Source organism: Rhinolophus hipposideros (genome assembly GCF_964194185.1).
Source record: "Rhinolophus hipposideros genome assembly, chromosome: 8".
In the NCBI taxonomy this organism is placed as follows: Eukaryota; Metazoa; Chordata; class Mammalia; order Chiroptera; family Rhinolophidae; genus Rhinolophus; species Rhinolophus hipposideros.
This window is the reverse complement of record NC_138054.1, coordinates 76,101,671-76,128,421: the sequence shown is the minus strand read 5'-3', so window position 1 is coordinate 76,128,421 and position 26,751 is coordinate 76,101,671. Positions and strand designations below refer to the sequence as shown.

The 26,751-nt window shown below is 40.4% G+C and overlaps 1 protein-coding gene across 6 annotated transcripts; it reads left to right on the top strand.

Moving 5' to 3' along the window:
* The first annotated feature begins 325 nt into the window (after nucleotides 1–325).
* GMEB1 (glucocorticoid modulatory element binding protein 1) lies at nucleotides 326–26,751 on the top strand. Of its 6 annotated transcripts, none has more exons than XM_081058008.1 (10): nucleotides 326–449; nucleotides 6,402–6,559; nucleotides 11,946–12,028; nucleotides 12,728–12,852; nucleotides 14,329–14,432; nucleotides 16,484–16,641; nucleotides 19,014–19,145; nucleotides 20,124–20,261; nucleotides 20,721–20,843; nucleotides 23,391–26,751. In XM_081058008.1, exons 2-10 carry the CDS (start codon nucleotides 6,432–6,434, stop codon nucleotides 24,089–24,091), a joined length of 1,692 nt encoding a protein of 563 aa, XP_080914134.1. In that variant the 5' UTR covers nucleotides 326–449; nucleotides 6,402–6,431; the 3' UTR covers nucleotides 24,092–26,751. The 6 variants fall into 6 exon arrangements, with proteins under 6 accessions (XP_080914134.1, XP_080914130.1, XP_080914132.1 ...); XM_081058004.1 differs by having other exon boundaries at nucleotides 6,405–6,559; nucleotides 11,916–12,028; nucleotides 23,391–26,750; XM_081058006.1 differs by having other exon boundaries at nucleotides 341–449; nucleotides 6,405–6,559; nucleotides 23,391–26,750.

Sequence of the window (26,751 nt, the reverse complement as noted above, 5' to 3'; positions counted from 1 at the left end):
TTATAATTTCTGGAGCTCTGGTAAGACGTAAGTTGCATAAAACAGGATTTGGGAGGTAAAAGGGGCAGAGTCCCTCAGAAGTCAAGAGACTTGCCTTTGCCTAATTGTGGACGAGGTGATTCTTTAATTAGGCCTCCTTTTCCTCATCCATGAAGTGGGGGTAGAAGAGTTATTAGGGTCCCTAGCTTCTTTTTCAACACTGGCTTTTCAGAGCAGAAGACCTCTGCTTAGGTAAATGCTCACTCAGATCCCTCCGGCTGTTTCATCCTCCCCAGGGTCGGCAATAGGGACGCGTCCCCTTTAAGACGCCAGCTCGCCGCCAGCCGCGGCCGGAAGTGTTGAAGCCCGGCCTGGCGGCGGCGGTGGCAGTAGCAGCCGTGGCGGCCTCTGCGCATGCTCCGTCGCCCGCCCGCCCTGGCCGCTCGCCGCCCGCCCGCCCGACGGAGACGGTGAGGAGGGGGAGGGGTGGGCGCGCGGGCGCGGGCGCGGGGTGGGGTGGGGGCGGGGGGGCGGACGCGGGGGCCGCGCGGCGGCCGGCGAGGGCGGGCGGGCGCACAGGGGGCGGGGGGCTGCTGCCTCCGCGGGCGCCTCCCCACGCCCTGTGCGTGCCGCCGCCGCCGCCGGGGAGCGAGCGGACGTCGCGGCGCCGCGGGGGGGTGGGGGGACGCTGCCGCTGGGTCCGCCCGAGCAGCCGGGCCGCCCCCAGTGCGGCTAGCCGAGCCGCCGGAGTTCGGCCCCCGGCTGAGGGCAGTGGGGGGCCGGCGAGCCCGGTACTGGGGGGGCCTCAGCGCCCCCAGACCGAGGTGCCCGGAAGTCCTCGGCCGAAGGGCCAGGAGGGGCCGGAGCGAGTCCGGACTGAGAGGCCCGGACGCCCAGGACCCTGGCGAGGGGTCCGGGATTAGGGGTATCCCCAGAGGCGGGTTCCGGGGAGCACCAGGCCCTTCGACGGGGAGCTGGGGAGAGGCCTGGGTTGTGCTGGGGGCGGGGAGCGAAAAGTGAGGGAAGCCTGGATGCCTGCCCGGAGGGAGACCCTCGGAGCGTGGGTTGGGGAACAGGAGCAGAGAATGGGTGCTGAGGAAAGGAGGGTCCAGGCTTCGACCGAGGGGCACGTTTGAGGCTTCGGCCATTCAGTCCCGTGAGAAAGGCCGGTGCCTCTGCCTTTCTGTAGATGAGGGGCGGTAGGAAGACCCCTCAAGGCTTCCTGAAGAAGGAATGAGAAGGGTCCAAATCTGTGAGGGAATGAAAGGTTTGAGTATCTCAAACAGAGGTGGACAACGGGGTAACCTGGTGTGTCAGGGCGTGGGGAAACAGGTTTTTGAGGGCCGGAAAGAAGCTATTTGAGGGGAAGCTCAGAGGCCCCCTCCTTGGGGAAATGACAGGAGAATTGGCCAGGTGTCTGCGGAGGAGTGGGAGGCATGAGAGCATAATCCACAAGATTAAGGAAGGCTCGGCACGCCTTGACCGAGGGATCAGGGGCAGGCTGGGCCGTCCGAGGAGCAGAAGGAGCAGGAGGAGGCCGGTATTCCCATCTCCAGCGGAGGGAAACCTCAAAACCACTTCGTAGCCGACACCAGAGGGGCTCTGTTTAGGAGAAGCAAGAAATGGGGTTTTCCTCCTTAACCCGGAGGATTAGGGAAAGGGACAGATAATACTAGTCTTCATAGAGGAATTCTCCCCCCTCTCCCCCGCTCTGCCTCACCTGATGGTCACCAAAGTGCTTTGGAGGGGGTTTTTCATGAAATGGGCCGTCTCCCCTCATTTGTCAGCCTTTTATCAATTATGTGTATTTGATATCTACTGACTTGATTTTTTTCAACCGTCAACCATTAATATTTACTTCAAACATTTATTGAATAGCTAACTTGTCTTCCACTTCATTGGGTTATTTGGGGCCTTATTTAGGTTTTGTCCTAAGCAGAAGTTCCCTGGACTCTAGTAGGATGACCCTTCAAATAATCCTGTTATTCCGTTGTTGCCCCAAACACCTACATAAGTGGTCTCCAATAGCGACTTACCCTGAACTTCCTGTGCTCTGGCCGTTTCCCTGGTCCTGTGTAGCCTTCGTGTTGGCTTCATTGTGTCTGGTATAATGTGCTCTGGTCACCTGAATGCTCAGGAAAGAATAAAGAAGGGGAAAAAAAATCAAGGAGGTTTGGCCTCAAGTTTTACCTTGGAAATTTCTGAAGAATACACAGTCTACAAAAATCACACTGCCGTGTGGAATAAATACATTTGGGGTTAGAAAATTTCAGGATATCTGGTATTTCTTTTATTCTTTACCACCTACCGACTCGATGCCTGTCATCACGTGACATTCGTGTTTACACCTTGTCATGTTTTAAACATTAGTTTTTCAGGACCCCCCAAAAAAAAAAAATTAATCCAAAGTAGGTCAGATGTCATTTGTTTAGTTTTCCGATGGTTTATGTGAGCAGACATGAATTTGTTTCCAAGTTGTCTTTTTTGTCTTTGAAAATAACTACAAAATGGTTTTTACTTTTCACATAAATTTGACAACTTTCCTTTACGTGTGTTCCCCTAGAATTACAGGGGGTGTTGTATGATAACACAGTGAATACTCTGAGGCCCCTTCCATAAAATACACAAAGGATCAACTCACTGTCTTGCCTCAGGAGTTTTTGTTGCTATAAACAAGAGCTACTTTTCAGTTTACACTCAGCTCAAAGAGATGACCTTGCAGTTAGTCTGAGGAACTGGTTTCAGGTTACTTGCTTGACTATGGTATTTAGGGTAATAAGAGATATTCAACCCAAACCGACTTCTCTAAAGAATGTAAGAATTGCCATGTTGAATCAGACCTGTGTCTCTGACACTGAGAGACATATTGTGGATGATTATAATTATCGTCTTTGATAAACTCTCAGAAGTTAAGAGAAGGAGCCAGAACATTCCTCCTGGGTTCCAGGTGTGGGAGGGGTAAGGAATAAAACATGAGTTCCTAGGAAAGTAGTAATCAAGTTGTTAGTCAACCACTTATTCAGAGTGTTGTAGAGACGACTCAACCATAGGGTAGAAGGTTGAATCTAGAAGCATCCTACTAATTCTGCTTCTCTAACCTGTTAATTCACCTAAACTATTAATTTTTTAAAATTTAAACCACCCTTTTGGAGTAATACAAGTTTGATACAGGTTAAGGTATTACATCTTTTAAATTCATTAAATATGTAATAGTAACAATAGTGCTTGACAGTAAACAATTGTTAGCTGTGATTATTATTTTAATTCACCCTACATTTTTATAATTCAGACTTTCAAGATGTCTATTGGTTCAGTTTTCTAGGATTCGATGATATTTGTATGCTTCATCATATCCCTTTTTGGCTTTTTCTAGACTCAAGGGGCCTAATTGTTTTGATTCTATTGCCAGAAACCAGCTGAATCCATCCATTGATTCTCTTTTATTTTTTTCTAGTTTTAAACCTTTAATTTACAGAAGTTCAGATTGTGTACTGTATTATTTTGCAATTACTTTTTTCCTCTAGTATGTGACAATGTCATGCATCTCTTTTTCTTCTGTAGTTCCTGTTTTGTCCCTTTTCTAATCCAAGGAGCCTAACTATGCCCAATGTGGAGTAGAGACTCAGTAAATATTTGTTGAACTGGCCATAATGATGGGCATTAAGCCTGGCAGCTTAGCATAGCTGCCTAAGCAAATTTATATCCCCTAAGTTAGAAAAGTAGAAAATTGTAGAAGTCTTTTAGGGTAAAGTGAGTCATTCATTACAAAAAAAAATTATTAAAAGAAAAAAGTATTACATACCTGCTATGTGCCAGATTTCCTTAGAAAGTTTTAGATAGGCAGTTTTGTAAACAAGTCTGATATTTGAAAACTATTATACTGCTGTGTCCTGGGCACTGAGCTAGGCACAGGGGAGCTGTTGAAAAAGAAATGCAATTGTTGCTCTCCCAGGATGTAGTCTGGTGGAGAGGCTGATAAAGTGAGATGATGGTTGTGATGCGTGCTGCAGGCACTGAGGGAGCACACAAGCTCAAATCTAGTCATAGAAGTCACTGAAGGCCTTCCCGAGGAAGTGATGTTTTAAATAAGTCACAGAAATTTAGTAGTGACTAGCCAAAGAGGAAGGAAAAGACAATTCCAGATAAAGGAAACAGGTGTGAAGGCTCAAGTGAGAAAATACGGCATGTTTGGGAAACTGGGAAAAATTCAATGACAGAAGCCCACAATGTGAGAGAGGAACTATGAGAAATGGGACTAGCAGGATGGGCAGGGGAAAGATTTGGAAGATTTTGTAAGCCATGTTAAGGTGTTTACACATTATTCCAACAGCAAAGAGAATCCACAGAAGGATTTTTAAATAGAGAAATGGCCTGTGGCCTTTAGTAAGATCAATTTGTCTGCTCTGTAGATAATGGATTGGAGAGCAAGACCAGAGTTTAGGATACTGATGAGAAGCACCTGGAAAAATCCAGGAAACAGTGTGGTGGCACAGAATATGGTGGTGGCAGCACAGATGGAGAATGGGAGATGGTTAAAAAGAGATATATGAGTGATAGAATGGATAAAGGATGTTGTGGTTGATTGGCTTTAGAAAGAGAAGAAAGAAAATAAAAATAAAAAAGAAAGAAGAAAGAGAGGAGTCAAAAATAACTCCTTAGTTTCTGGCTTGAGCCAGTGGGTGGAGGGTAGTGCCATTTGCTGAAGGAGGAAACACGAGCAGGTTTGAGAGGTTACATGAGTTAAGTTTAAGGTGCCTACAGGATATTTTTAAGAGGCTTTTCGATACAGGAGGTGTAAAACTCCAGCACAAAGTATGAATGTGAGAATCAAAGGGCAGAAGTATAAGTCAGATATAAGGAATTTTAACTAGGTCAAATACAAACAAAAATTGATTGAACCAAACTATGTCAATGCCTATGATGAGCAGGTCTGTGGAGACAAAAAGATTTTTAGATAAGTAGTACCTATCCTGACAGAGAGAGTACAATGCAGTTATGAAGATAAATATCTGTTCAATTAATTGCAATACAGGGCTCAGTGTGATAAACAGTAGAAGAGAGCTACAAACCACTTGTTGGGGCACTGCAGAAAAGAAAATGGTTTGGCATTGGCTATGTAGAGGAGTGGGCTTTTAACTGGGCCTGAAGGGAGAAGGAGATGAGGGAGAAAGGAGTTTGGGGCTTAGGGAATAACAAAGTACAGAAACCTGAAAGTATTGTATTAGGTTGGTGTAAAAGTAATTGTGGTTTTGCAATTATTTTTAACCTTTTAAACCGCAATTATTTTTGCACCAACCTAGTATATTCAGAATACAGTGGGTGGTTGGTATGGCTAGAGTTTAAATTAAGATTCTTGGGATATTATAGTTACAGATAAGACTGGAAATGTATTTTGGGGCCATATGAGGGAGACTGAGTGCTATGCTTAAGTATGTGTATTATAGGCAAACAAGTGCTGTGGCAGAGCTGAGATGTGGATTTGGTCATCTGACTACCAGTTACATATTCAAACGTGCACCCATTGTGTGCCTACGCCATTCAGCCCAGTCCTAGTCATCTTCACATACTTCTAAGTAAATACAGTGCTCTTACCTGTACTCTCGTAAGTGGTTCTCTATTTTCAACTGTGAAGACTTAATAGCTGCAGAATATCCTGTGGCCCTCCTGAGTTTTCATTGAAATTGGGACAATGCTCTCAGTTATTTTAGAGTCAAGGAACACGGGGTGCCGGACACTGGTTTCCCTAACAGTTCAGCAAGGTAGATGTTAGGTGAGATCATCTCTTCATTCAGTCTGAGGCAAAGAGGTATTAAGTTCCTAGAGGTCATACAGTTGGATTCAGCATTTATTAAGCAACTACACAATACAAGTCATCTTTCTCTTCCCATACAACAGATACTTACAAGTACTCACCAAAGACAGAGCACTTGATGAGATGTAATGGCTGGTTGCAAAGAAAATAGAGCCCTACTTTCTAGGAGCTTACTGTTTGGGATGGAGCTAGTGGTGTGCTGTAAACCAGATCTCTAGGAAAAAAACAACAAAAAACCCCACAATTTGATTTGTAGTGCTTGCCAATTTCTGTGGTGTATATACTTCCAGTCACTGATTCTAAACTTCCAACTTGACGTCACTAAACTTGGAGTTAGGAAGAGACATGTACAATTGGTTCTCAGGAGCTGATAGAGCTGGCTTCAGCACACTATTGGATGAATCACTCATACTAAGGACACTTATAATAGCAAATGAGTACTGAGGCATTTCTGGAAAGATCAGAGCCTAATGTCAGCCCTTTCTCATGTTCTCATCCTTGATCTCCAGGGTGACCCTTGGAATTGGTAGTCATTATTTTGGTGTTCCTTTCTTATGGTTGCCATCTTTTCAAACCAGAGGAAATTACTGGTGCTTCTTGTTTCTGACAGCAGACTCAGCTATCTGACTTCATGTGAAAGATGGCTAATGCGGAAGTGAGTGTCCCAGTGGGGGATGTGGTTGTGGTACCCACTGAAGGAAATGAAGGGGAGAACCCTGAAGACACTAAAACTCAAGTGATCTTGCAGTTACAACCTGTGCAACAAGGGTAAGTGACTAGAGATTTTAATATTCTGAAGAATTTGGGAGGTTTAAAGAATGGGGAAATTATAAATTTATGGTTGTTTATCACAATGGAACGTTCAACATCAATCTCAGAGCTGGCTAAGTTTTCATCTCTATAATGTAATGGGTGCTGTATTCGTCATTTTAATATTTATTACAACGATTAACTGTTTCTTTGTCTCTCCCCTCTTCTCCACTGTGAGTCCCTTGAGGTTAGGTTACATAGCTCCCTCATTTTATTTATCCACACTGTTTAGCACAGGGCCTTGGTACATGTTTACCAAAAGACAGTGTAGTTAGAGTCAGAGGAGATTAGGCAAGGCAACTATAAAAGTATTCCTACCAGAAGCTCCCTAGACTCTCATGGATGGACAAATTATCTAGCTTAGTCCATCAAAAAATATGTATCAACTGCTTACTCTTATGTAATGTGTTATGAAGGTGTTGGACCACCAGGGAGCTTGCAGTCTAGATGTGCAAACCAAAAACACATATATATAAATAAAAGGATCACTTACACGGCAAAATCTAAGAAGTGCTGAATGGCATGTTAGGAAGTGCTTTCAATTCAGAGGACCACTATGAATTTGAAAGAAGAAATAAGTTTTTTTAAAAAATTATTCAGGGCGTCCAGTTAGCTCAGTTGGTTAGAACGCGGTGCTCTTTTTTTTTTTTTTTAATTGGGGAACAATATTCAGAAATGTAAGTTATGGAGGGCGCAGCTCACTGGCCCATTTGGGAATCTAACTGGCAACGCTATTGTTCAGAGCTCACGTTCTAACCAACTGAGCCATCTGGTTGACCTCCCCATAGAGCATCGTGCTCTTAACAACAAGGGCCACTGTGAGTTGTGCCCTCCACAATTAGATTGAAACAGCTACTTGACTTGGAGCTGATGGGTCCTGGAAAAACACACGTAAATAAATAAAAGTTAAAACAACAACAACAACAACAACAAAATTATCTATTGATAATTTTTGAAGGGTAAATAAGAATTGGATCTACAGAGAGAGGGGCAGTTATTTTTATCTCAGGGAATGTATAAAAGATTCTTCATATGATTAAAAATGTTCTTGGGCAAACATATAGTCTAATTTCGAACTACTAAGTAATGTACCTTGTCCTAAACACTTCTAGAGAAAGACAATCTCTCTTGGTAATTATAAAAACATTTTAGCATAGAAAATTCAAATGTACACAAAAATAAAATACTATAATGAACTCCCATGTAAGTACCAAGTTGCCCAGCTTCAACAATTATCAACACATGGCCAGTCTTACTTCTCTATTTCCACCCACTCCCGAACTTTTTTAAAGCAACTCCCAGACTTTAGTATGTATCTGTAAAAGATAAGGACGTTTTAGCTTTAGGAATATAATCATAGTTTGCTTACATTTCTGAATATTGTTAAGCATGAAGGAAATAGTCTGAGATCTATAAGGGAAAGCTGATATAAATAATTTCCGACATATAGTCAATAGAGTGATTTACATTTTCATTGGCACCAACAGATTATGCATGCTTATTCAAATTCACTTGTGTGGGAATTCCATTTGCTACACATAAACATACTTGTAGTTGTTACCCTTTGGTAAGTGAGGAAGAATTAAAGGGTAGGTAGCTTTATTTTCTCATGGAGTCATCATTTCTTCTATCTTCCCAAAGTGCTCCAGTTGTCACTTATCCTGTCCCTGGTAAAGGCAGAAAAAACTTCCCTGCTGGAGACTTAATTATTTTGAAGATTTAGTTCCACTTATTTTTCTTTTGTGTTTCTTATTTTCCAAATGATGTTGTCTTTTCTGGAAACCTCCCATTGCTTGATCAGATATGGGCATCTTTGTACAGCATATATATTGACTCCCCAATCCACTGTTTACACTGACGTTAGTGTATGAGTTCATGAATAAACGTTTTGAGGTACTGCATTTTGAGATGCCTGCCAATTGATGCTCAGTTGATTTCTCTAATTGTGTTTTTTAATTATTTGAATATTTTATTGCATTTTAGCCTCTTATAAAAATGAGTGGGGAACAAAAACATTGATACTAGTGATAAGAAGTACAAGTCTCATAAGTTTAATATACTTGAGGCAGTGATGGAATTCATCAGGTGTCTGTCTTCAGCCTTAGTACTTAACCTGATTGGCTGCAGGTTCAAGTAGGAAGGAAAGAAATAATCAAAGAACATGAATGACTTGCTGTGAATATATTGGTAAAGATTTTATCCAAAAGAAATAGAGATTTTATATAAATATTTTTAGATTTTAATATATAGGACTTATAAGTCTTTTTAGCTTTTACATATATGACATTTTATACTTTTTCGAGTATTCATTATGTGCACATTTCAGGAATACACTATAAAGCAGACTGTCTGATAACTGTTTTCCCGTATGATTACATGGAACCTGACACATTGCATAAGATGATACTTTCAGAATTACAATAGATTGGCTTTAAAATATGCCCACACTTAACTTTTTTTTTCCCTATAAAAAAGCATAAGTACTAAGGTATTTAGAAGACTTTTAATTCTGGGAGCTTTTCAACATAAGATGACTTGTTCAGCCTATGCTTTCTTTAAAAAACAAAAACAAAGGAAGAGTGGTTATTAACCTTTCAGGTCAATTTTTGTAAAACATACTCAAAAATTTCTCGGGGAGTGAAGATACTAGAATTCCATCACTGTTCTTGGCTTTCCAATTCATTTTGGATGCATAATAGAATTTCGAACATAATGAGATCAGGGATAGTGTTTTTAGTACTACATAAGTTTACTAAATATGCTGACTTCGTTCTTTTTTCTTTTTAAAAAGTTTTAAATTTATTTTTAAGTGTGTTTTTCCAGGACCCATCAGCTCCAAGTCAAGTAGTTGTTTCAATCTAGTTGTGGAGGGCGCAGCTCACAGTGGCCCATGTGGGAATCAAACTGGCAAACTTGTTGTTAAGAGCACGGTGCTCTAACCAGCTGAGCTAACAGGCCACCCCTGATTTCAATCTTGTTCTGTAGAGAAATTCAGTCCAAATGTAGTGGAATATTAGTTCAATTTGTAGAATAATCTCCTTACTTTCTCTTTCATTCTCATGCTCCCTAGAAGAAAGGTTAAGTTCTTAGGAAGACGTATAAACTCTTTCAGATCAGTAGGGTACCCTTTAGTTCATGTGATCATCTTAATCCAACATTCAGTTAATCAGAATATCTTTCCTTGACATTCTGGATAAAAAGAACTTAACTATATGTGGTTTTTTAGTTTTCAGAAAATTAGAATACAATAATGTAGACTTAACTTTAAAACTCTAGTAAACATAATTTTACCTTCCGTTAACGATTCATAAAGCATGTCAGTATCTTAAAAGTGCCTTAACATTTTGAATATATTTTATGATTTTTGACTATAGTTGTAGTAGGTATAGAAAATTAAGCCAAACCCATCAGTCTTCTGAGTTGCTTCAGAACATTTTTCTAGGATAAAACTTTGTTTACTCATAAAAATATAGAATATGCCCCTATTTCTTATCTCAGGTACAATTTACTGGTTATTGAAATTATGTATAAATAAGAATTTATTCTTTTAAGGGATTTTGTACATATTGATCAATTTAGAATGAGTTTAACTAATCTTACTTGAAGCAGTGGTTTCGCATGTTTTTTACAACCCTCATTTATTGACCATCCATTAATGGATGTTTTGCCATGTTCCAGTTAGTATGTTACAGGCCTGGCATACAAAATTAACAAATGAATAGAACATAATCTCTGCTTTTAGGGACCCCTTAGACTTTGCCAAAGGGCAGACAGACAGGTAAACAAGTATATAGTACTAGCATTAAGTGTTTTAGGTGTGATGGTGACAAAAGCCTAAAGTACAGCTGGATCACAAAGGAGGAAGTGGGTGATTACAATGGAGGGATTGAAGTGGAAGAAAAAGCATCATGGGGCTATTCAAAAGGAAAAAAAGAACAAGTAGTAGATGGGGAAGGATGTTCTGGGAAGAGGGAGAAGAGCAAAAACAGAAGAATGTGTAAGAGAAGATGACAGTTTTGCAAACCACAAATAGTTGGTATGACTAGGGCTTGGATTGCAAAGTGGGGTTTGGGGACAACTGAAACCAGGGGCTGGGTCTTGGAGAGACTTCAGTATAAAATCAAAGATTTGGGGCTTTATTTTCACAGCAAGGAGAGAGTTCTCGAAGGGTTTTAAGGAGGAAGTTAGGTGATTACTCTAGTGGAAATATAGAAGTAGATGCAAGGAGATGCAGCCTGAATTAAGGCGGTAGCAGTGGAAATGGAGACAGGGAGGATGGCTGGTACTAAAGAGATGCATCTGCCAGGATTTGGTGACTGCCTATGTGGGGGTTGAGGAGGAGGAAAGGGAGAAATCTAGTGTAATTCCTAGACTCTGTCTTAGGCTACAGAGTACTGGGTGGTGCCACCAACAAGGATGGGGAGTGTAGGAAGAAGAGTAGTTGGGGAGCGAGAAAGGGAAGAGAACTTGCTTCTTTTAGACATAATGAATTCAACGAAGTCTTATGGGGTATCCAAGTGTATTTATTCCTTTAACAGTTAACTGTCCTGGTGTGAAATTCAGAAGGGAGGTCTGTGCTAGAAGGAGCACTGTGGGGGGTGGGTAATCACTGATGCAAAGGAGATTATTCAGGCAGTGCTTTCAAATAACAAGGTGCAATAATGAACACATTAGGTAGTATACATAGTAAACAAAGAACATCACTTATCATGTTAAGTTATATGAGCCCATTTCTTAGAAAATAGAAACATTTTAAAGAGACACTTTTCCTAAGTGGTACCTCTAGTTACTGTTAGTTACTTTGGGCACAGTCTCTCTCTTACTTTTTTTTTCCACTAGGCTCTGCTCAAGTCAGTAGTTTGGTTATGGTGCCTTAAAAAAATGCTCAAGTGCCGAAAAATGCTTCAGTGCCTAGATTCCAACAAGGGACATCAACTTCTATGGTCAACAGTTTCTTCCTGTCTTGAACTGTGCAGCAATATTACTTTTTAGTCTTGTTAAGATAATTCTGTAATATGTCTTAATCTTATATTTGAGGCAACATTTCATGTCATGAGCTTTTAAAGTTATGAAGGGAAAAATCTGGTGTAAATACAGTAGCAAGAGGAAATTTCCTTTGAGATGAGGAACGTTATTGATTGATTTCCATGGTAGTAGCTGCTAAGTAGTCAAGGGCAGCTTAGAGTTTAAAAACAATGGGGAACTAGTCAACATACAGTTGTAAAGTATATTTATTTTATTCCTTTTGAGATAGAGTAAAACAAATTTCTTAACCCCCATGCTGTGAATATTAATTTTTTCATGATTTATGTAGTTTGTTTATCGATGGACACTTTTACAACAGGATTTATGAAGCTGGGTCCGAGAATAACACCGCAGTTGTAGCAGTAGAAACTCACACGATACACAAAATTGAAGAAGGGATTGGTAAGTCTTTTTGTTATTCTAGTACATTTGACCTTAGCTTCCTTGGTTGAAATTCTTACCTTTCATGCCTTATTTTTTTTATCCTCTACCGAGTGTGCCCTGCTAATGCTGCAGCCATCAATTTGATGGTAGCACAAGGATTACTTAAACACCACTGACTCAGTTGCAAGGGCTGTCCGTTGATTGTTTAACATCAGTTTGCTAGGGTTGCTGGAAAGCTTTTTCATCTGTAAAAATCCCACAAAAAAAAATGGAGGTTGATCCCTGTCATTAGGGAAGTTGCTGATGAAGACTAATGAGGTGTTGATTGTAAAGCAGTCAGTGGAAAGAAACTTTGAAATTAGACAAACCTGAATTTGTATCCTGCTTTCCCACTTCTTAGCTGTGTGTCCTCGGGAAAATCACTTCACCTTTTGTGTTCTACATACATACATGTATTAATAAAATATAGGAAATAATCACTGTCTCACAGGATTGTTGTAAGAACTAAATAAGATTAAGCACGTAAAAGCATATAGCACAGTGTCTGGTGTACAGTGGGAGCTCAGTAAGAAAGTTGTTGTGCCAAACTTCTTTCAGTGGATTTCTAAACAATACCAGCCAATGTTAACCTCTCAAAGGAACCAGGAGACTAGAGATTTTGAATTAAGGTTTGGGGAAGACTGTTTGATAAATAACTGATATTTTTTCCATTTTCAGATGCAAGCACTATAGAAGCAAATGAGGATATGGAAATTGCTTACCCCATAACATGTGGGGAGAGCAAAGCCATTCTCCTCTGGAAGAAGTTTGTGTGTCCAGGAATAAATGTGAAGTGTGTTAAGGTAATTGTCTTTTTTCCTCATTGGGGCCTATTTTGGGGCTTCTTGTTTTCAAAGGGTGTGGTTTTAGTGCCTCTTCTCTCTCTTCCACCAAATCAATGTATATTTCTCCTCCCTTTCTTCCGCCCCCCCCCAACTCCGGTTCAAGCCGTTGTTTCTCAGTCTAGTTGTGTAGGACACAGCTCCCTGGCCCACGCTGGTATTATGAGCCTTGTGCTCCCCCAGTTGAGGCCGTTGGTCGCCGGTCGGCTGCTCACAGCAGCTCACGTGAGCTCTCACCGGCTGCCAGCCATTCACACTGGCTGCCAGCTGCTCCTGGCAGCACACCGCAGCCCACGGCAGCACACAGTAGCACAGGGCAGCACAGCACCCGGCGGTGACCTCCAGCTGCTCACGGCAGCCCAGCTCCAGGGAGAGACCTGTTGTTCACAATCTTAGCTGTAGAGGGCGCAGCTCACTGGCCCATGTGGGAATTGAACCGGTGACCTCGGCGTTAGGAGCACGGCACTCCAACCATCTGAGCCACCGACTGGCCTTCATATCAATATTTTAAATTTTGTGACTGTAATCTCATTGTATCACAGTAGAAAAAAATAACTTTGGAGTGAAATTGACCTGGATTCAAGTCCCACCAGAATACAAGTTCCCTGAGAGCTGAGAACTTGTTTATCTTGTTCACCAGTGTATCGCCAGCACCTAGAATGGCGCTTGGTGTATTTATCAATAAATAATTGTTGAATGAATGGAGTCCCATCTCTATCACTGACTAGCTGGGTAAACTTGAGCAAGTTATTTAATATTTCAGAGCCTCATATATTAAAATACGAGTAATCACATATGTGTGTATATGCTCTAAGGTTGCTGGAAGATGAATTGAGATAATATATATAAAATGCCTTACACTGATGTGCATTATGGTAGAGTTTATTGAAAATTATTATTGATAAAAAAAATCATGAGAGCACAATTTGAAAATATTGCTTATTCTGTCACCATTGGTAGTCACAGCTATACCTATAGATAGTAGTCACCATCATTATCATCATCCTAGAATCATTAAAGATTACAGAGTTTCAAGGCTCTGCATGTTATTGGTTTCTACTGTATTAATTCTTTCCGCTATATCCTGAATCTTGTCATTAGAGCTGGATAGATTACTTCAGTTTATTTAAATAGACTTTGCAACGTTGAATCCAACCAACTGATTCAGGGAATAAATGAATTTTAGATGCTAAATCAGTATGTTAATTTCTGATCCTCCCCATGTCATCTGTAGCTTTGTACCAGGATAGGGCACTGTGCTCAGCGAAGGAGTGTCTTTTCTGGCACAAAAGGGCAGGAGGCTGGATAATACAAGGCTATGTCTTCAGATGTCATTTGGGTATTTTTTGTACATTGCAAGTAGAGTTATGTCTTTCTTTCCCTCTTGGCCTGCCTAAATTGACATTGGATTATTTTGGACTTTCCTTTTCACTTTAGTTCAATGATCAGTTGATTAGCCCCAAGCATTTTGTTCATCTGGCTGGCAAGTCCACCCTAAAGGACTGGAAGAGAGCCATTCGTCTGGGTGGAATCATGCTCAGGTGAGCTTTACTAGCAAAGAACATACTTTTCAACCGATTTTGGGGCACTTAGTCCTGGTAGAATCCAGAGAATCCAGTATTTTCTCTTTAATTTGAAATTTTTATTCTGTCTGAAGATTGGCATAAGCAATCCATGTATTATTTGACTTTTATCAATTTGTTCTTAAAATACCTGTGAGAGACGGAAAATTGAATTAAATTCACTACTCCCAACATCTAGGGCAAATTTTTCTGATGTCAGGATGTTGGGTAGCATCCTTTCTGGGCAGAGAAACTCAGGAGTAGATGACAGTCCTGCTTGAGATTCCCAAGCATAGGCAGAGCTAAGCCTGGTGCTGAGGAAGTGTAACAGTGTGGAGAAGTGTAGGCTGACCAACAAACCCTGGGATACTCTGGGCAAGTAGAAGGGTGCTGTTAATAAATACCAGTGCTGCACGGTGAATGCAATTCTTGCTGTCACTGTACCACAGAAAGAAACTTCAGAATGTATAACATCCCCACCCCCCATCTGTTTATGTAGCAGGTTTACTATTGTAATTTTTTCCCCTCTGAAGATTAATATTACTTGGTATTCCTTGAGCACTCACCTATTGATAGAAAATTTTAAAATGTGGTCAAGAATTGAAAGTTCCCCAAGGAACATATATCAAGAACCTCAAAAACAACTTACCCTTTCTCTTTAATTCTTTTTAAGGAATCTATCTTAAGAAAAATCTTTTTAAGGAATCTATCTTAAGAAAAATCTATGGATAGTGCTTGTAGAGATTCAAGCATAAAGATGTTCATTGCAACATTAGTGAAAATTACAATCCGCTTTAATATACAGTCAAGGTATATCCAAAGTAAATTATGGCTCATCTAAATATATATGAGCATGTACTGTGGCATATTGTGTGGTCATTAAAATATTTCTAAAGAGTTTTAACATTGACAGATACTTACAATGAAAAGTAAGAAAGAAACCAAAATATAAAATATAAAATCAATTAAACAGTATGATTTTAGTTGTGTTAAAACACACACACACGTAAGTAAAATTTAGTAGAAGAAAATATGCCAAAATTACTCTTGTGTTATGGGATTTCTTTTTAAAGAGCAATTATTTTCTTTATAGTTTTCTGTATTTTTCACAGAAAATATTTTTTTCTTCAAATATTATTTTTATAGTCAGAGACACATAATTTTTTTAAAAATTATTCCAGATTTTATATGTAGAAATTAGTAGTTGAATGAAATTGGGGAGGAATACCTTAAATTTTCATTTTTGTTGTTCTTGGCCTGTTTTATTTGCCCAGAAAAACAAGCAAATGCCAACTTTCCCCAAATGTGAAAAGGAATGAGAATGCCTAAAAAGTCTTTAGTGAAAGACAAGTAACATTATAACAGAGTTTACTGTAATTAAAATACCCTATGGTTTTGCTCAGGGCCTGTATCAATGTCTTGTGAATCCAGTTATAAGGACATTCTATAGTGGGGGTTCAGTATAATCAACTTTGCTCTGTATTTATAGGAGAGTTGTTACCAATTTTTTTTTAAGGAAAGAAATATACTGAAGTTTTGTGTCTCCTAAAGTGGCAACAGATCTTGCTGGTCTACGAATACTAATACATCAGAATCTCATTACAAAATTCTAATTCTTTTGTGGAATTTCTCAATTGTGCTGGCATATGAGGTAGTCTTTTTTTCCTCTTTTTGGTTTGGTTTCAGTGAGATTCTATGAGGAAATGTAGCTTTTGTCAGGAGTTTTCAGTGAGATTCTATAAGGAAATTTAGCTTTTATCACTACCTAAAGCTCAGTGATAACGGGACATAAAAGAGAACTCATGAGTAGAGTAGGGAGGGAAGAGGAGTTCTTGTAAATGTGGGCAGGACCAATAAAAATTTTATAGTCTCAATTAGAATTTTTGCAATCTAATGACTTTTAATACTATTAGGTTTCACTGATCTAAAGAGTAGACTCAGCAACTTTGTCTCCTTATCCCTGAGGCCTACCTAGTTCCTTCTAGATGAAGTGCAGGCTGAATTGGTACTTCTTGTCTCCCTATGTGCAGGAAGATGATGGACTCTGGACAGATTGATTTTTACCAACATGACAAAGTTTGCTCCAATACCTGCAGAAGCACCAAATTTGATCTTCTGATCAGCAGTGCAAGAGCTCCAGTGCCAGGACAGCAGACAAGTGTGGTGCAGACACCCACCTCGGCCGATGGTAGGGGGTAGGAAACCACCTGAAAACCCACTGTGTTTTTCAGTAGCTCTTTTCCCCATATTTCTCCTTGTGTTTCTTAATCTCAGCTCTCATGAGTGTTGACGGCCCTGAAAGGTATGGTAATTTTGAGTGGGATTCCATGTGTTTAGAAGCAGATCTTTGTTTTCTTCCATTGGTTCCTATTGGTCCGACCTCCTTCCTTATTTCTTTCTTGCAATGCATGGTAAACATTAGAAAGATGGTTCAGTAGTTATGTTTATTTATTGGTCTCACTTTGGTGTGACTTGGCATATCTTTGAAATTAGATTGTTTTAAAAATCCTTTGCTCTACTAGTGCGCAAAGCAGTAATGGTGAATGGTTTTCAATTGCTGTACTAAGATGTATCAAAGACAAGGTATCCTTGGCAAGGATGGACTCGGGAGACTCTGCTGTAAGGATCAAAGAGCTCTGCCTGGAAGGGTTCCAGATAACCAAGCTGAGGCTTGCTAATCAATGAAATAGAATGGGCACACATTTAACTTCAATGTTGTTGCACTTGGGACGAGGGCTCCCTCCCCATCTCTAGGAAAGATGTAGCCATGTGACATTATTATCCAGTTGGTCCAGCTGGAGACTTAGCACAGCTAAGATCTTAGCTAGAATCTGTCTCAGCTACTTCCAAAAGACTTAAATATGTCTGTCAGAGACGCAAGAATGCTGAAGGATATTAGGGAAGTACTGTGCTTTAAAAATGACCTCTTAAGGCTTCTTATGGCCAGACCTAACATTCTGTAACGACTGGGTGGGTAGAAGCCAAATCTCTTGGAACCTAAGATATAATATCTAGCAGTTTGAATTTTTGTTCATGTGACCTTTTCACTTGAAAAGTGAAAAATGATGTGAAATTACTTACTTCCTTTTTACTTGGGCAAAACTCCTTTACTTGATTATCCATATTGATAAACTTCTTTGCTTGATTATTGATAGACTCCAATGTGTAGAGTCCACACTTGTCTGTATTTCTGTCTGGGTCAGTTTGATTTTTTCAATTCTTTTTGTTTGAAACCATACTATAGAATTGATAGCAAAAGCTCACACATATTTCCTGTGTGAATATGCCTTTCATGGGTCACTTCTTTTCTGATTTTTTTTGGTCTCATTCTTGCTTTCTTTTACGTAGGCTGATAAATAAGTTACAGCAACTTCAGGTAGCCCTAGATGGTTAGTATCCAACATGCTTGTATGTCGTGGGGCTCTTGACTAAGCACCGTATTTTTCTCCTAAATTATTTCAGGTCCTCCTCATCCTCACTAAGCCTGGGGCAGACAGCCTGGCAATCATGCCCACCTTCAGTCTTTTTCCAAAACATACCTGCTCAGAAAGCAGATTGCTTTTGTGTGTAATTTTATAAGTTATCTTTCAGTTTCTGTTCAGAGCAAGAAAACATTTTCTTTTGCAAGGCAGGTTTTCTTTAGAAAGTCCAGTATTCATCCTGACTTACCTAGGGTTCTAGTTTTTTTTTTTTTTTTTTTTTTTAATTTATTTATTGGGGTGACAATTGTTAATGAAATTACATAATTTCAGGTGTACAATTCCGTATTACATCATCAATAAATCCCATTGTGTGTTCACCACCCAGAGTCAGTTCTCCTTCCATCACCATATATTTGATCCCCCTTACCCTCATCTCCCACCCCCCACGCCCCTTACCCTCTGGTAACCACTAAACTATTGTCTGTGTCTATGAGTTCTTGTTTCTCATTTGTTTGTCTTGTTTTTGGTTTATATACCACATATCAGTGAAATCATAGGATTCTCTGCTTTTTCTGTCTGACTTATTTCGCTTAGCATTATATTCTCAAGATCCATCCATGTTGTCACAAATGTTCCTATATCATCTTTCCTTAACGCTGAATAGTATTCCATTGTGTATATGTACCACAACTTCTTTATCCATTCATCTATCGAAGGACATTTTGGTTGTTTCCATGTCTTGGCCACCATAAACAAAGCTGCAATGAACATTGGAGTACACGTGTCTCTATAGAGAAATGCTTTTATATTTTTGGGGTAGATACCCAGGAGAGCGATTGCTGGGTCATATGGTAATTCTATTCGTAATTTTTTGAGGAACTGCCACACTGCCTTCCATAGCGGCTGCACCAGTCTGCATTCCCACCAACAGTGTATGAGAGTTCCTTTTTCTCCACAGCCTCTCCAACACTTGTTGCTATTTGTCTTGTTGATGATAGCCATTCTGACTGGTAGGGTTCTAGTTTTTAATATAGGGAACTGCAGGCAAAAGGCCAGAATAGCTGTGAGTATGAGATAGAGGATAGCTATGACTTTGTCATAAAATTCACTAGCCTTGTCTCTAATGGACTGCTTTTAGGTGGCATTACGCAGATTGCCATCTCAGAAGAGAGCATGGAAGAGGCAGGGTTGGAATGGAACTCAGCTCTCACCGCTGCTGTCACCATGGCCACAGAGGAGAACATGAAGAAAGATTCAGAAGAAATTTCAGGTACTTTTCTACGGGGCTCAGATGTTTTGCAGGGTTTTGTGACCTTATCACCATTATGATTATGGATACAGAAGGCCTCTTAATTACTTTTGCTGGTTTTTCTCATGCATATTAATACTAATTATATCTGCAAACCTCTTACTTTAATCCATGCAACAGCCCTGCAAAGTCACATTTTACACATGAAGAAATTGAGATTCAGAGAGGTTCAGCAACTTGCTTAAGGCCAGTCACGCAACTAATAAGTATCGGAGCTGAATTCAGCAGTTTGACTCTGTAGTCCATGCTTTTCATCGTGTCAAACTGCCTCCAACTTTGGTACATTTCTTAGATAAACCAAGCTGTGAGATGTTAGAAATAAAAATTAGGTAGCAGATGGTGTAGAGGATGATAATTCACTTAGAGGGGACCAGGACAAGCTTTACATCATCCTTTATTCATTTATTTAACAAATATTTATTGCTGTCTCTTTTTAGTTGGTACTGTTGCTAGATGCTAGAGAGGAAAATGAAAAGACATAACCTCTGCCCTCAGGGAGCTCATAATACCACCTAGTCAACTGTGATTAGGGGGAGTATATCCTTTTTAAAAAATTATATATTTAATATATTTATTATTTTAAAAATTTTAGTATTTAATTTTAAATCAAATTAAGTAAATATTTAGTATTTATTTAATATTTAGTTTAATATATTTATTGGAAGATACCTGTTCCTTATTGGCAGAGCCATGACAAATTGAGGGCTTGACAAACTGAGGCAATTATCCTAAGTCACTACTTTGCTGAAGAGATCAAATAATCAGTTACCAATTTAGGGAGGCAGCTAGTATTCCAAAAGCTGCTTTCCTTTTCCCAGAAATGTCCCAACAAGGAATCCTTTGGAATTGAAATAATTTTGAATTTGACACATTGTAGAGATATGCCTAAGTATATGTAGCATCCCTTGTTTACCCTCTGTTTTATCCCTCTTGTGCCAGAGGACACTTTGATGTTCTGGAAGGGAATAGCTGATATAGGGCTGATGGAAGAGGTTGTATGCAATATACAGAAGGAAATAGAGGAGCTACTCAGGGGGGTTCAGCAGCGGCTCATCCAGGCTCCCTTCCAGGTCACAGGTAAGTGAATTAATCCTAACAATATCAGTCATGTATAAAACACTAACAACTATAGGCGATTCTGTTATCCTCATGAGCTATAGGTGTTATCCCCATTTTACAGATTAGGAAACTAAAGCTCATAAAAGTTATTTGTCCAAAGTTTAGCTGGGTTTTGAACTCAGGTCTGGCCATGCTTTTTCCACAGGTAGTTTTTGCCTTTATAAATGGTGCCAGAAAATAATTCTCTCTCTCTTTCTCTCTCTCTCTCTCAGAGCTGAATATATTGTTTAAAATACTAATATAGATACAGCAATTAAATCAAAATTTGCTATACATGTGATAAATCTTTGTTAAAATTAAAAAACAATACCATTAGAATAGTCCCATCATTTCTGGATTGTTTCATATTTATAAACAGCACAACAGGGTAGAACCTTTCTGTTTCAACTTGACAGACATGTCTTTTGTTTTAAATAGATGCTGCTGTTCTCAACAACGTGGCACATACATTTGGCCTAATGGACACGGTCAAGAAGGTTTTGGACAACAGAAGGAACCAAGTAGAACAGGGAGAGGAGCAATTTCTTTATACTCTGACAGGTATGTATAACTTCTCTCTCTTCTTAGATGATACTATAGTACTAACATCCTTGAGTCTTGCCATTTCTTTGTTGATTTCTGTTGGGACTGGCTGGCTTCTTTCTTTCCTTCCCTCTCTCTCTCCCCCCCCTGCCTCCCCCCTCTGTTTCCCCCTACCCTTTTTCTCTCCCTCCCCCACCATTTCTTTTTCTTTCTTTCAATTAACATAGTATCAGACTCGGCTTTTTCTTTATACACAGCCCCAGATGAGGTGAAGTGGTGGGAAGCGGAAGAGGCACAAAGGAAAAGTGAAAGAAGCCAGCATCACTGTCCTCCTTCTGTGTCTTTTGGAGGACTAAGATGTCGGCTAGAATGCTCCATTAATCCAGTAATATTGGTGGCAGAAGAAACAAATTGGCCTTTGTCTTTTTTACATTATTAATACTAAGTCTTCTGATAGATATACATTTAGCATCTTCTCCATTATTTGTGGTAATCAGAAATTAGGAGCAATTGGATAATTTCACTCTTTTTGTCAAGTACTTACTTTGTGCTACTCTCCAAACTAGGTTTTAGAAATATAATGTTGAATGAGACTCTTGAGGGCCTTCAAGGAACTCAAGGGAAAGCAGACATAGAAATAAGTGCAAAAAGTAATCTGTTTTGTGACAGAGGCATATAGTGGGTATGGTGGAAGAGCAAGGGGAGTAATCACTTATACCTGGAATACCTGGAAAGAATCAAGAGAGGCTTTTGAAGGAGGTAAGGCAGGTGAAAGATACAAAACAAGTCAGAAGTATGGATGATCAGCCTTTGAGTGATGTAGAATATATGTAATAGTCAGTCATAGAGCCAAAAGGCAAGAAAGATCAGAGAAGAACATTTAGATTGTTTTCTGCTTATTTTTATATCCAGTTTATATTTTAAACTCAATTTGCTAAGTACTGTCAGAGATACCCTTTTTTCATTTGGTCCCCCTAAGAAGGTCATAAGCTATTATCTCTATTTTACTGATGACCCAGTAGAGGGACAGAGGGGATAAATGATTTGAGGGCGGCTACATCACTACTGGACAGTGAAGCCCAATGTAGACTCTGCTCATTCTAATCCAGTGTTGTCTTCCACCTTGAAATTTCATACCACCTGAGAAATGGTTTTATTAGAAATACAGCCTTCTGGTTCCTTGTCCATATTATTTTTTTTAGATAGTTTTAATCATAAAGTTTTGTTTTCTGATTTTTTTCACTATGACATATTAATATTTTCCAAGTTGCTACATAGTACTTTACCTGGAGATTTTTCTAGGGATGACATTTAAATTAAAAACAAATTTTCTTTAGTAGCTTTCTGTATTGCAGTGCACTTGTATGAATATAACTTTTTCTCTTTATGTCCTTTTAAGCTACTTCCCAGGACTAAGTATGAGGTTAAAAGGTGTTGATAATTTTTTTATGGATTTTTGTGAATTACCATCAAATTTCCAATAAGATTATACCAATGTATGTCACCAGTTTGAACTCACCAACATTGGGCATTGTTATTTATAATATTCCCTGGCATAACTTTAAAAAAAATTATAGATTTAATTGGTATCTTGTTTCGGTTCACATTTCTTTGATTACTACTGAAGATAGAAAATATGCAGTATTTTAAAATTTTTGAACATGTTCTTGATCCTTACATACTCCTTTTATTCCAAGCAAGGGCTTGACTTGCTCTTGGTGTTCCATAGGGAGCAAAGAGCTCTAAGGTATCACTGATTAATTATTGTCTGTTATCAGGTGCTAAGCAATAGAGAAATTCTGGTCTAGAGTCAGACTCACCAATGGTAACCAAGGTTGGATTGGACACTGGAGAGCGGTAGTGACAGGTGTATTGTTGTGGAAAAGCCACCAAGTTGGCCATCAGAGACTTTTGTCTTGTCCCAAGCTCTGTGACTTTAAGTAAGCCACTCTACCTCTCTGGATCTCTGTTAAAATGAATGTGTTAGAACTCTTAAGACCTCCTTCAGTTCCGTAATTCTAGGGACTTCCTCTTTAATTTTCTGCAGACTTCCTGGGGGCTAATGATAAACTAAGGTCATTTGGGTCACCAGCAAGGTGTTCCTGTCTTGAAGGGCAGTTTGGGAATCACTGTGTTCCAGAGTGGCCATTGTGACTGCTGGCAGTTCCAAAGGGATTGTGCAGATATTCCTTATTTTCATCTATACACCAAGGCAGGGAATATATAAGCTGCTAGACCATCTGGAGGCTTGTTTGGTTTGCATTTTGGTGACAGGTGACAAAATGCCATGGGAGCATCTAGAGTTGAGCTACAGTAGGATCACAGCCTGAAAAGATTCTGAATTGTTTCCTTGCCTGTAATCACACAATGAAATGTAAGTCCTGGAGGGATTTAAAAAAAAATCATCCAGTCTAGATGATTTTTCTTCTTGAAAACAATGAAGTGACTTTCTTGAGGCTATATAGTGACAAGACCAGAACAAGACCCCTGGTCTCCTCACTCCCAGTTTACAGTTCCCAAGATTATACTTCCCTCCGCACAAAATCTGTCTTTCTTTTCCCATAGACTTGGAACGCCAGTTGGAAGAGCAGAAGAAGCAAGCTCAGGACCACAGGCTGAAATCCCAGACGGTTCAAAATGTGTTACTGATGCCTGTGAGCACTCCGAAGCCTCCCAAAAGGCCCCGGCTCCAGCGGCCGGCCTCCACCACCGTCCTGAGCCCCTCTCCGCCTATCCAGCAGCCTCAGTTCACAGTCATCTCGCCCATCACCATCACTCCCGTGGGTCAGTCCTTTTCCATGGGCAATATTCCAGTGGCCACCCTCAGCCAGGGCTCTAGTCCTGTGACTGTCCACACACTACCTTCTGGCCCTCAGCTCTTCCGCTATGCCACAGTGGTCTCCTCGGCCAAGAGCAGCTCACCAGACACAGTGACCATCCACCCTTCGTCTAGCTTGGCGCTGCTAAGCTCTACGGCCATGCAGGATGGGAGTACCCTGGGCAACATGACCACTATGGTGAGCCCTGTGGAGCTGGTGGCCATGGAGTCCGGCCTGACCTCAGCAATCCAGGCTGTAGAAAGCACCTCAGAGGATGGGCAGACCATCATTGAGATTGACCCAGCCCCAGATCCAGAGGCCGAGGACACTGAGGGCAAAGCGGTCATTTTGGAGACAGAGCTGAGGACTGAGGAGAAAGTTGTGGCTGAGATGGAAGAACACCAACATCAAGTCCATAATGTGGAGATTGTGGTCTTAGAGGATTAATGGGCGGTGGGGGCCAGCAGATATGTTTTGGTTTGAAATTTTAATTATTTGTTTACTTTTATTGTCCCTCTCATTTCCACACAGGATCCTTTTTTTTTTTTTTAAAAAAAAAAAAAAAAAGAAAACCAAAACCAAAAACAAAATCTCGTTGCTGTAACTGAAAATGTTGGGTCCCTCCCATCCCTTCATTGAAAAATCGACAAAAACAAGCTTCCCTTCTAGAAGTTGAGAGTAGGGTACTCAATGTTCTAATCTTCTTACAACAGGAAAGTTATTTCTTTTAGGGAGGCATCAGGATAATCAGAAACCCTATCCAGAAAGCCCTTTCCAGGCTAGTCTGTCTGTCTGTGTACATATGTGGTTTTATTCTCGTAAAGAGGCATTGACCAAACTCTGGAATACAGACCTGACACTGGAAGGCAACCCACTCACACGTGGATGCAGAAGGATACTTTATTTTGTATCCTGGAAAGGGCTCTCAGAGACTAGTGCAAATCTCTGAAACAAAAGAAAATTGAACTCTGCTTGAAAGGGAACTCTGTTGCTTGGAGCAGCAGCTTAAAAAGGGAAGTGCTTTGGCCAGGATGGGGCAAAGAAATGCTTACTTCCAAAAGTGCAGCTGATGCCTCTTGATATTTCTGAGAGTTACCATCATGGAAGAGGCCAGTGATAAGTGGGAAGGTACATCTCCATGAAGCAAGTAGCATCAGGGTCCTGTGGCCTTGCAGAAATCCAAGTCCAGGGATATCGCAGCCATGCTTTGGGATTCAAGCCAACATTGCCCCCCACTTGGTCAAAGCATTTACCTTCCTAAAGTAGAATCAGTCCATTCATTTGTGAACTGTGTGATGTGGTGTAAATTGCTCTGGTTCTTGGACCATGGCTATTGTTGGGAGGGGGGCTCCAAGGCCATCATTTTTATTGCATGACTCCAGAAGCAGGGAAGTTCCTCATCCAGACCAGCTGCCCTTTTTGGTGGGGCCCATTTTTGGCTTTGGAACCAAAAGCAGCCACTCATTTGGTGCTTCCTCTTGTTCTGCCCTCCATCCCTCAACTGTTAGTGGCATCTGTCTTCCTGGATCCCACGTTCTTCAGCTTTTTGGCTGATTTGGAGAACAGTGACCGGTGCCTGCCTGCCTTCATCCCCTTTTAGATTCACTTATACCATTTATACCACAGATGTTTCTGTGAAATATTGAGCTCGTAAAAAAAACCTTAGACGTGGCAGGAAGATTCAACATCCCCAGCCTATCCTTGAGGGTCTGAGTAGATGTCTCCTCCTGAGTGAGCTGGACTCCCTGGGAAAGAAGCATTGTCTGCAACATTATATTATAGGAAATGTACCAGGAATGTCAGTAATAATGTCTTTAGGTCCAGTGGGCGGGAGGGGTACCTTTTTTTTTTTTTTTTTAAATGTTTGTATATTTAGAGCTGGGCCATTTTCCATGCTGTGATTCCTTCTCTTTGACCATCTGCAGTGTTTGGGGCAAGAGTGGATCCTGGTTTTTATTTCTTTGGTTGCATTGTTTACTGCACTAGGAATAATATAGGGAAACTGCAGACAATTTAAAAGAAAAATAGGTCAAAAAAGAAAGCACACACCTTAGGAGTGGGAGTTTTTTTGTTTTTTGTTTTTTTTAATTAAAAGCAAAAGTTTGACTTGTAGTTTCCTTTTTTTTGTTTTTTAAAAGAAGGCACCCATCTGAAGCCATGTTTCTCCCAACAGATGTTGGAAACCCTGTTGTCAAGCAAGTGAAAACAGTTCTGCCATCCTTCAGGTGGCTGTATATAGCTGGAGAAGCCCTCTAACTTGGGAGGGACAGTCTTAAAAGCCTTAAGGGTGAGATTTCTGAACCCCATACAGTTGTGATTTTCAGCTTTAAAATTGTCTGGGGTTTTATTTTTCTTTTCAAAATATTTAATAGATGTAGCAATCAGCTTAGAACAAACCTTTGGCCCCCTTCTATACGTTTAGTGAGGAGTGGTTTTTATTTCTTGTTTCTTCAGGTTTCCTGTTGGTACATAAACAAAACCAATATTTCTGTCTAAGCCTAAAACTGCCACTTGAACCTAGAAGGGACATCATCCCTATTGTGGGTTTTAGAGAGACTTTTCTCTTTCCCAGAGACAAGCGTCCCAATTCAGGACAGAGGAGGAGCCCTGGAGAACACCTACACGTTAGCCCAGGTTCCTTTCTTCCTTTCGTCAGAGCTGTGGTGTGAATATTGTGCTTCCAAAGTCAAGAGATCTCTTCCTCCTAAAGACAGAGCCTGTTTTACTTTCTAAATATTCTGGAAATTCACAAGTTTTGTTGTTGTCCTGGTTTTCCAATAGCCTGTCATTATTGCTAGATGCCATGGCACCCATTGTTGAGTGGGGGTTCCCTCACAGCCCTGGTTTAGATGATCTCAAATGGGGTGAGACATGCAAGCCATTGGTGTGTGCATAGGCCTTTGCAATGAATCATTCCTCAGGCTGACTTGGCAGTAGCCATCTTTCTGTTCATTCATTAAATAAACATTTATAAGTACCATCTATGTGCCAGGCTTTGTGCTAGGCACTGGCACTACAGAGATGAAAACAGTCTCTGTACTCAAGAAATTCGTACCCCAGAGGTTGTCTGGAGTTAACTATATTTCAATACAATTGGTTTCCTTTGT

Coding starts and splice junctions, on each gene's coding strand:
- GMEB1 (XM_081058004.1), top strand. CDS start 6,432: ATGGCTAATGCGGAAGTGAGTGTCCCAGTGGGGGATGTGGTTGTGGTA. Junction 12,029..12,727: donor CAAAATTGAAGAAGGGATTG/GTAAGTCTTTTT, acceptor TTCCATTTTCAG/ATGCAAGCACTATAGAAGCA. Junction 16,642..19,013: donor GACACCCACCTCGGCCGATG/GTAGGGGGTAGG, acceptor GACTGCTTTTAG/GTGGCATTACGCAGATTGCC.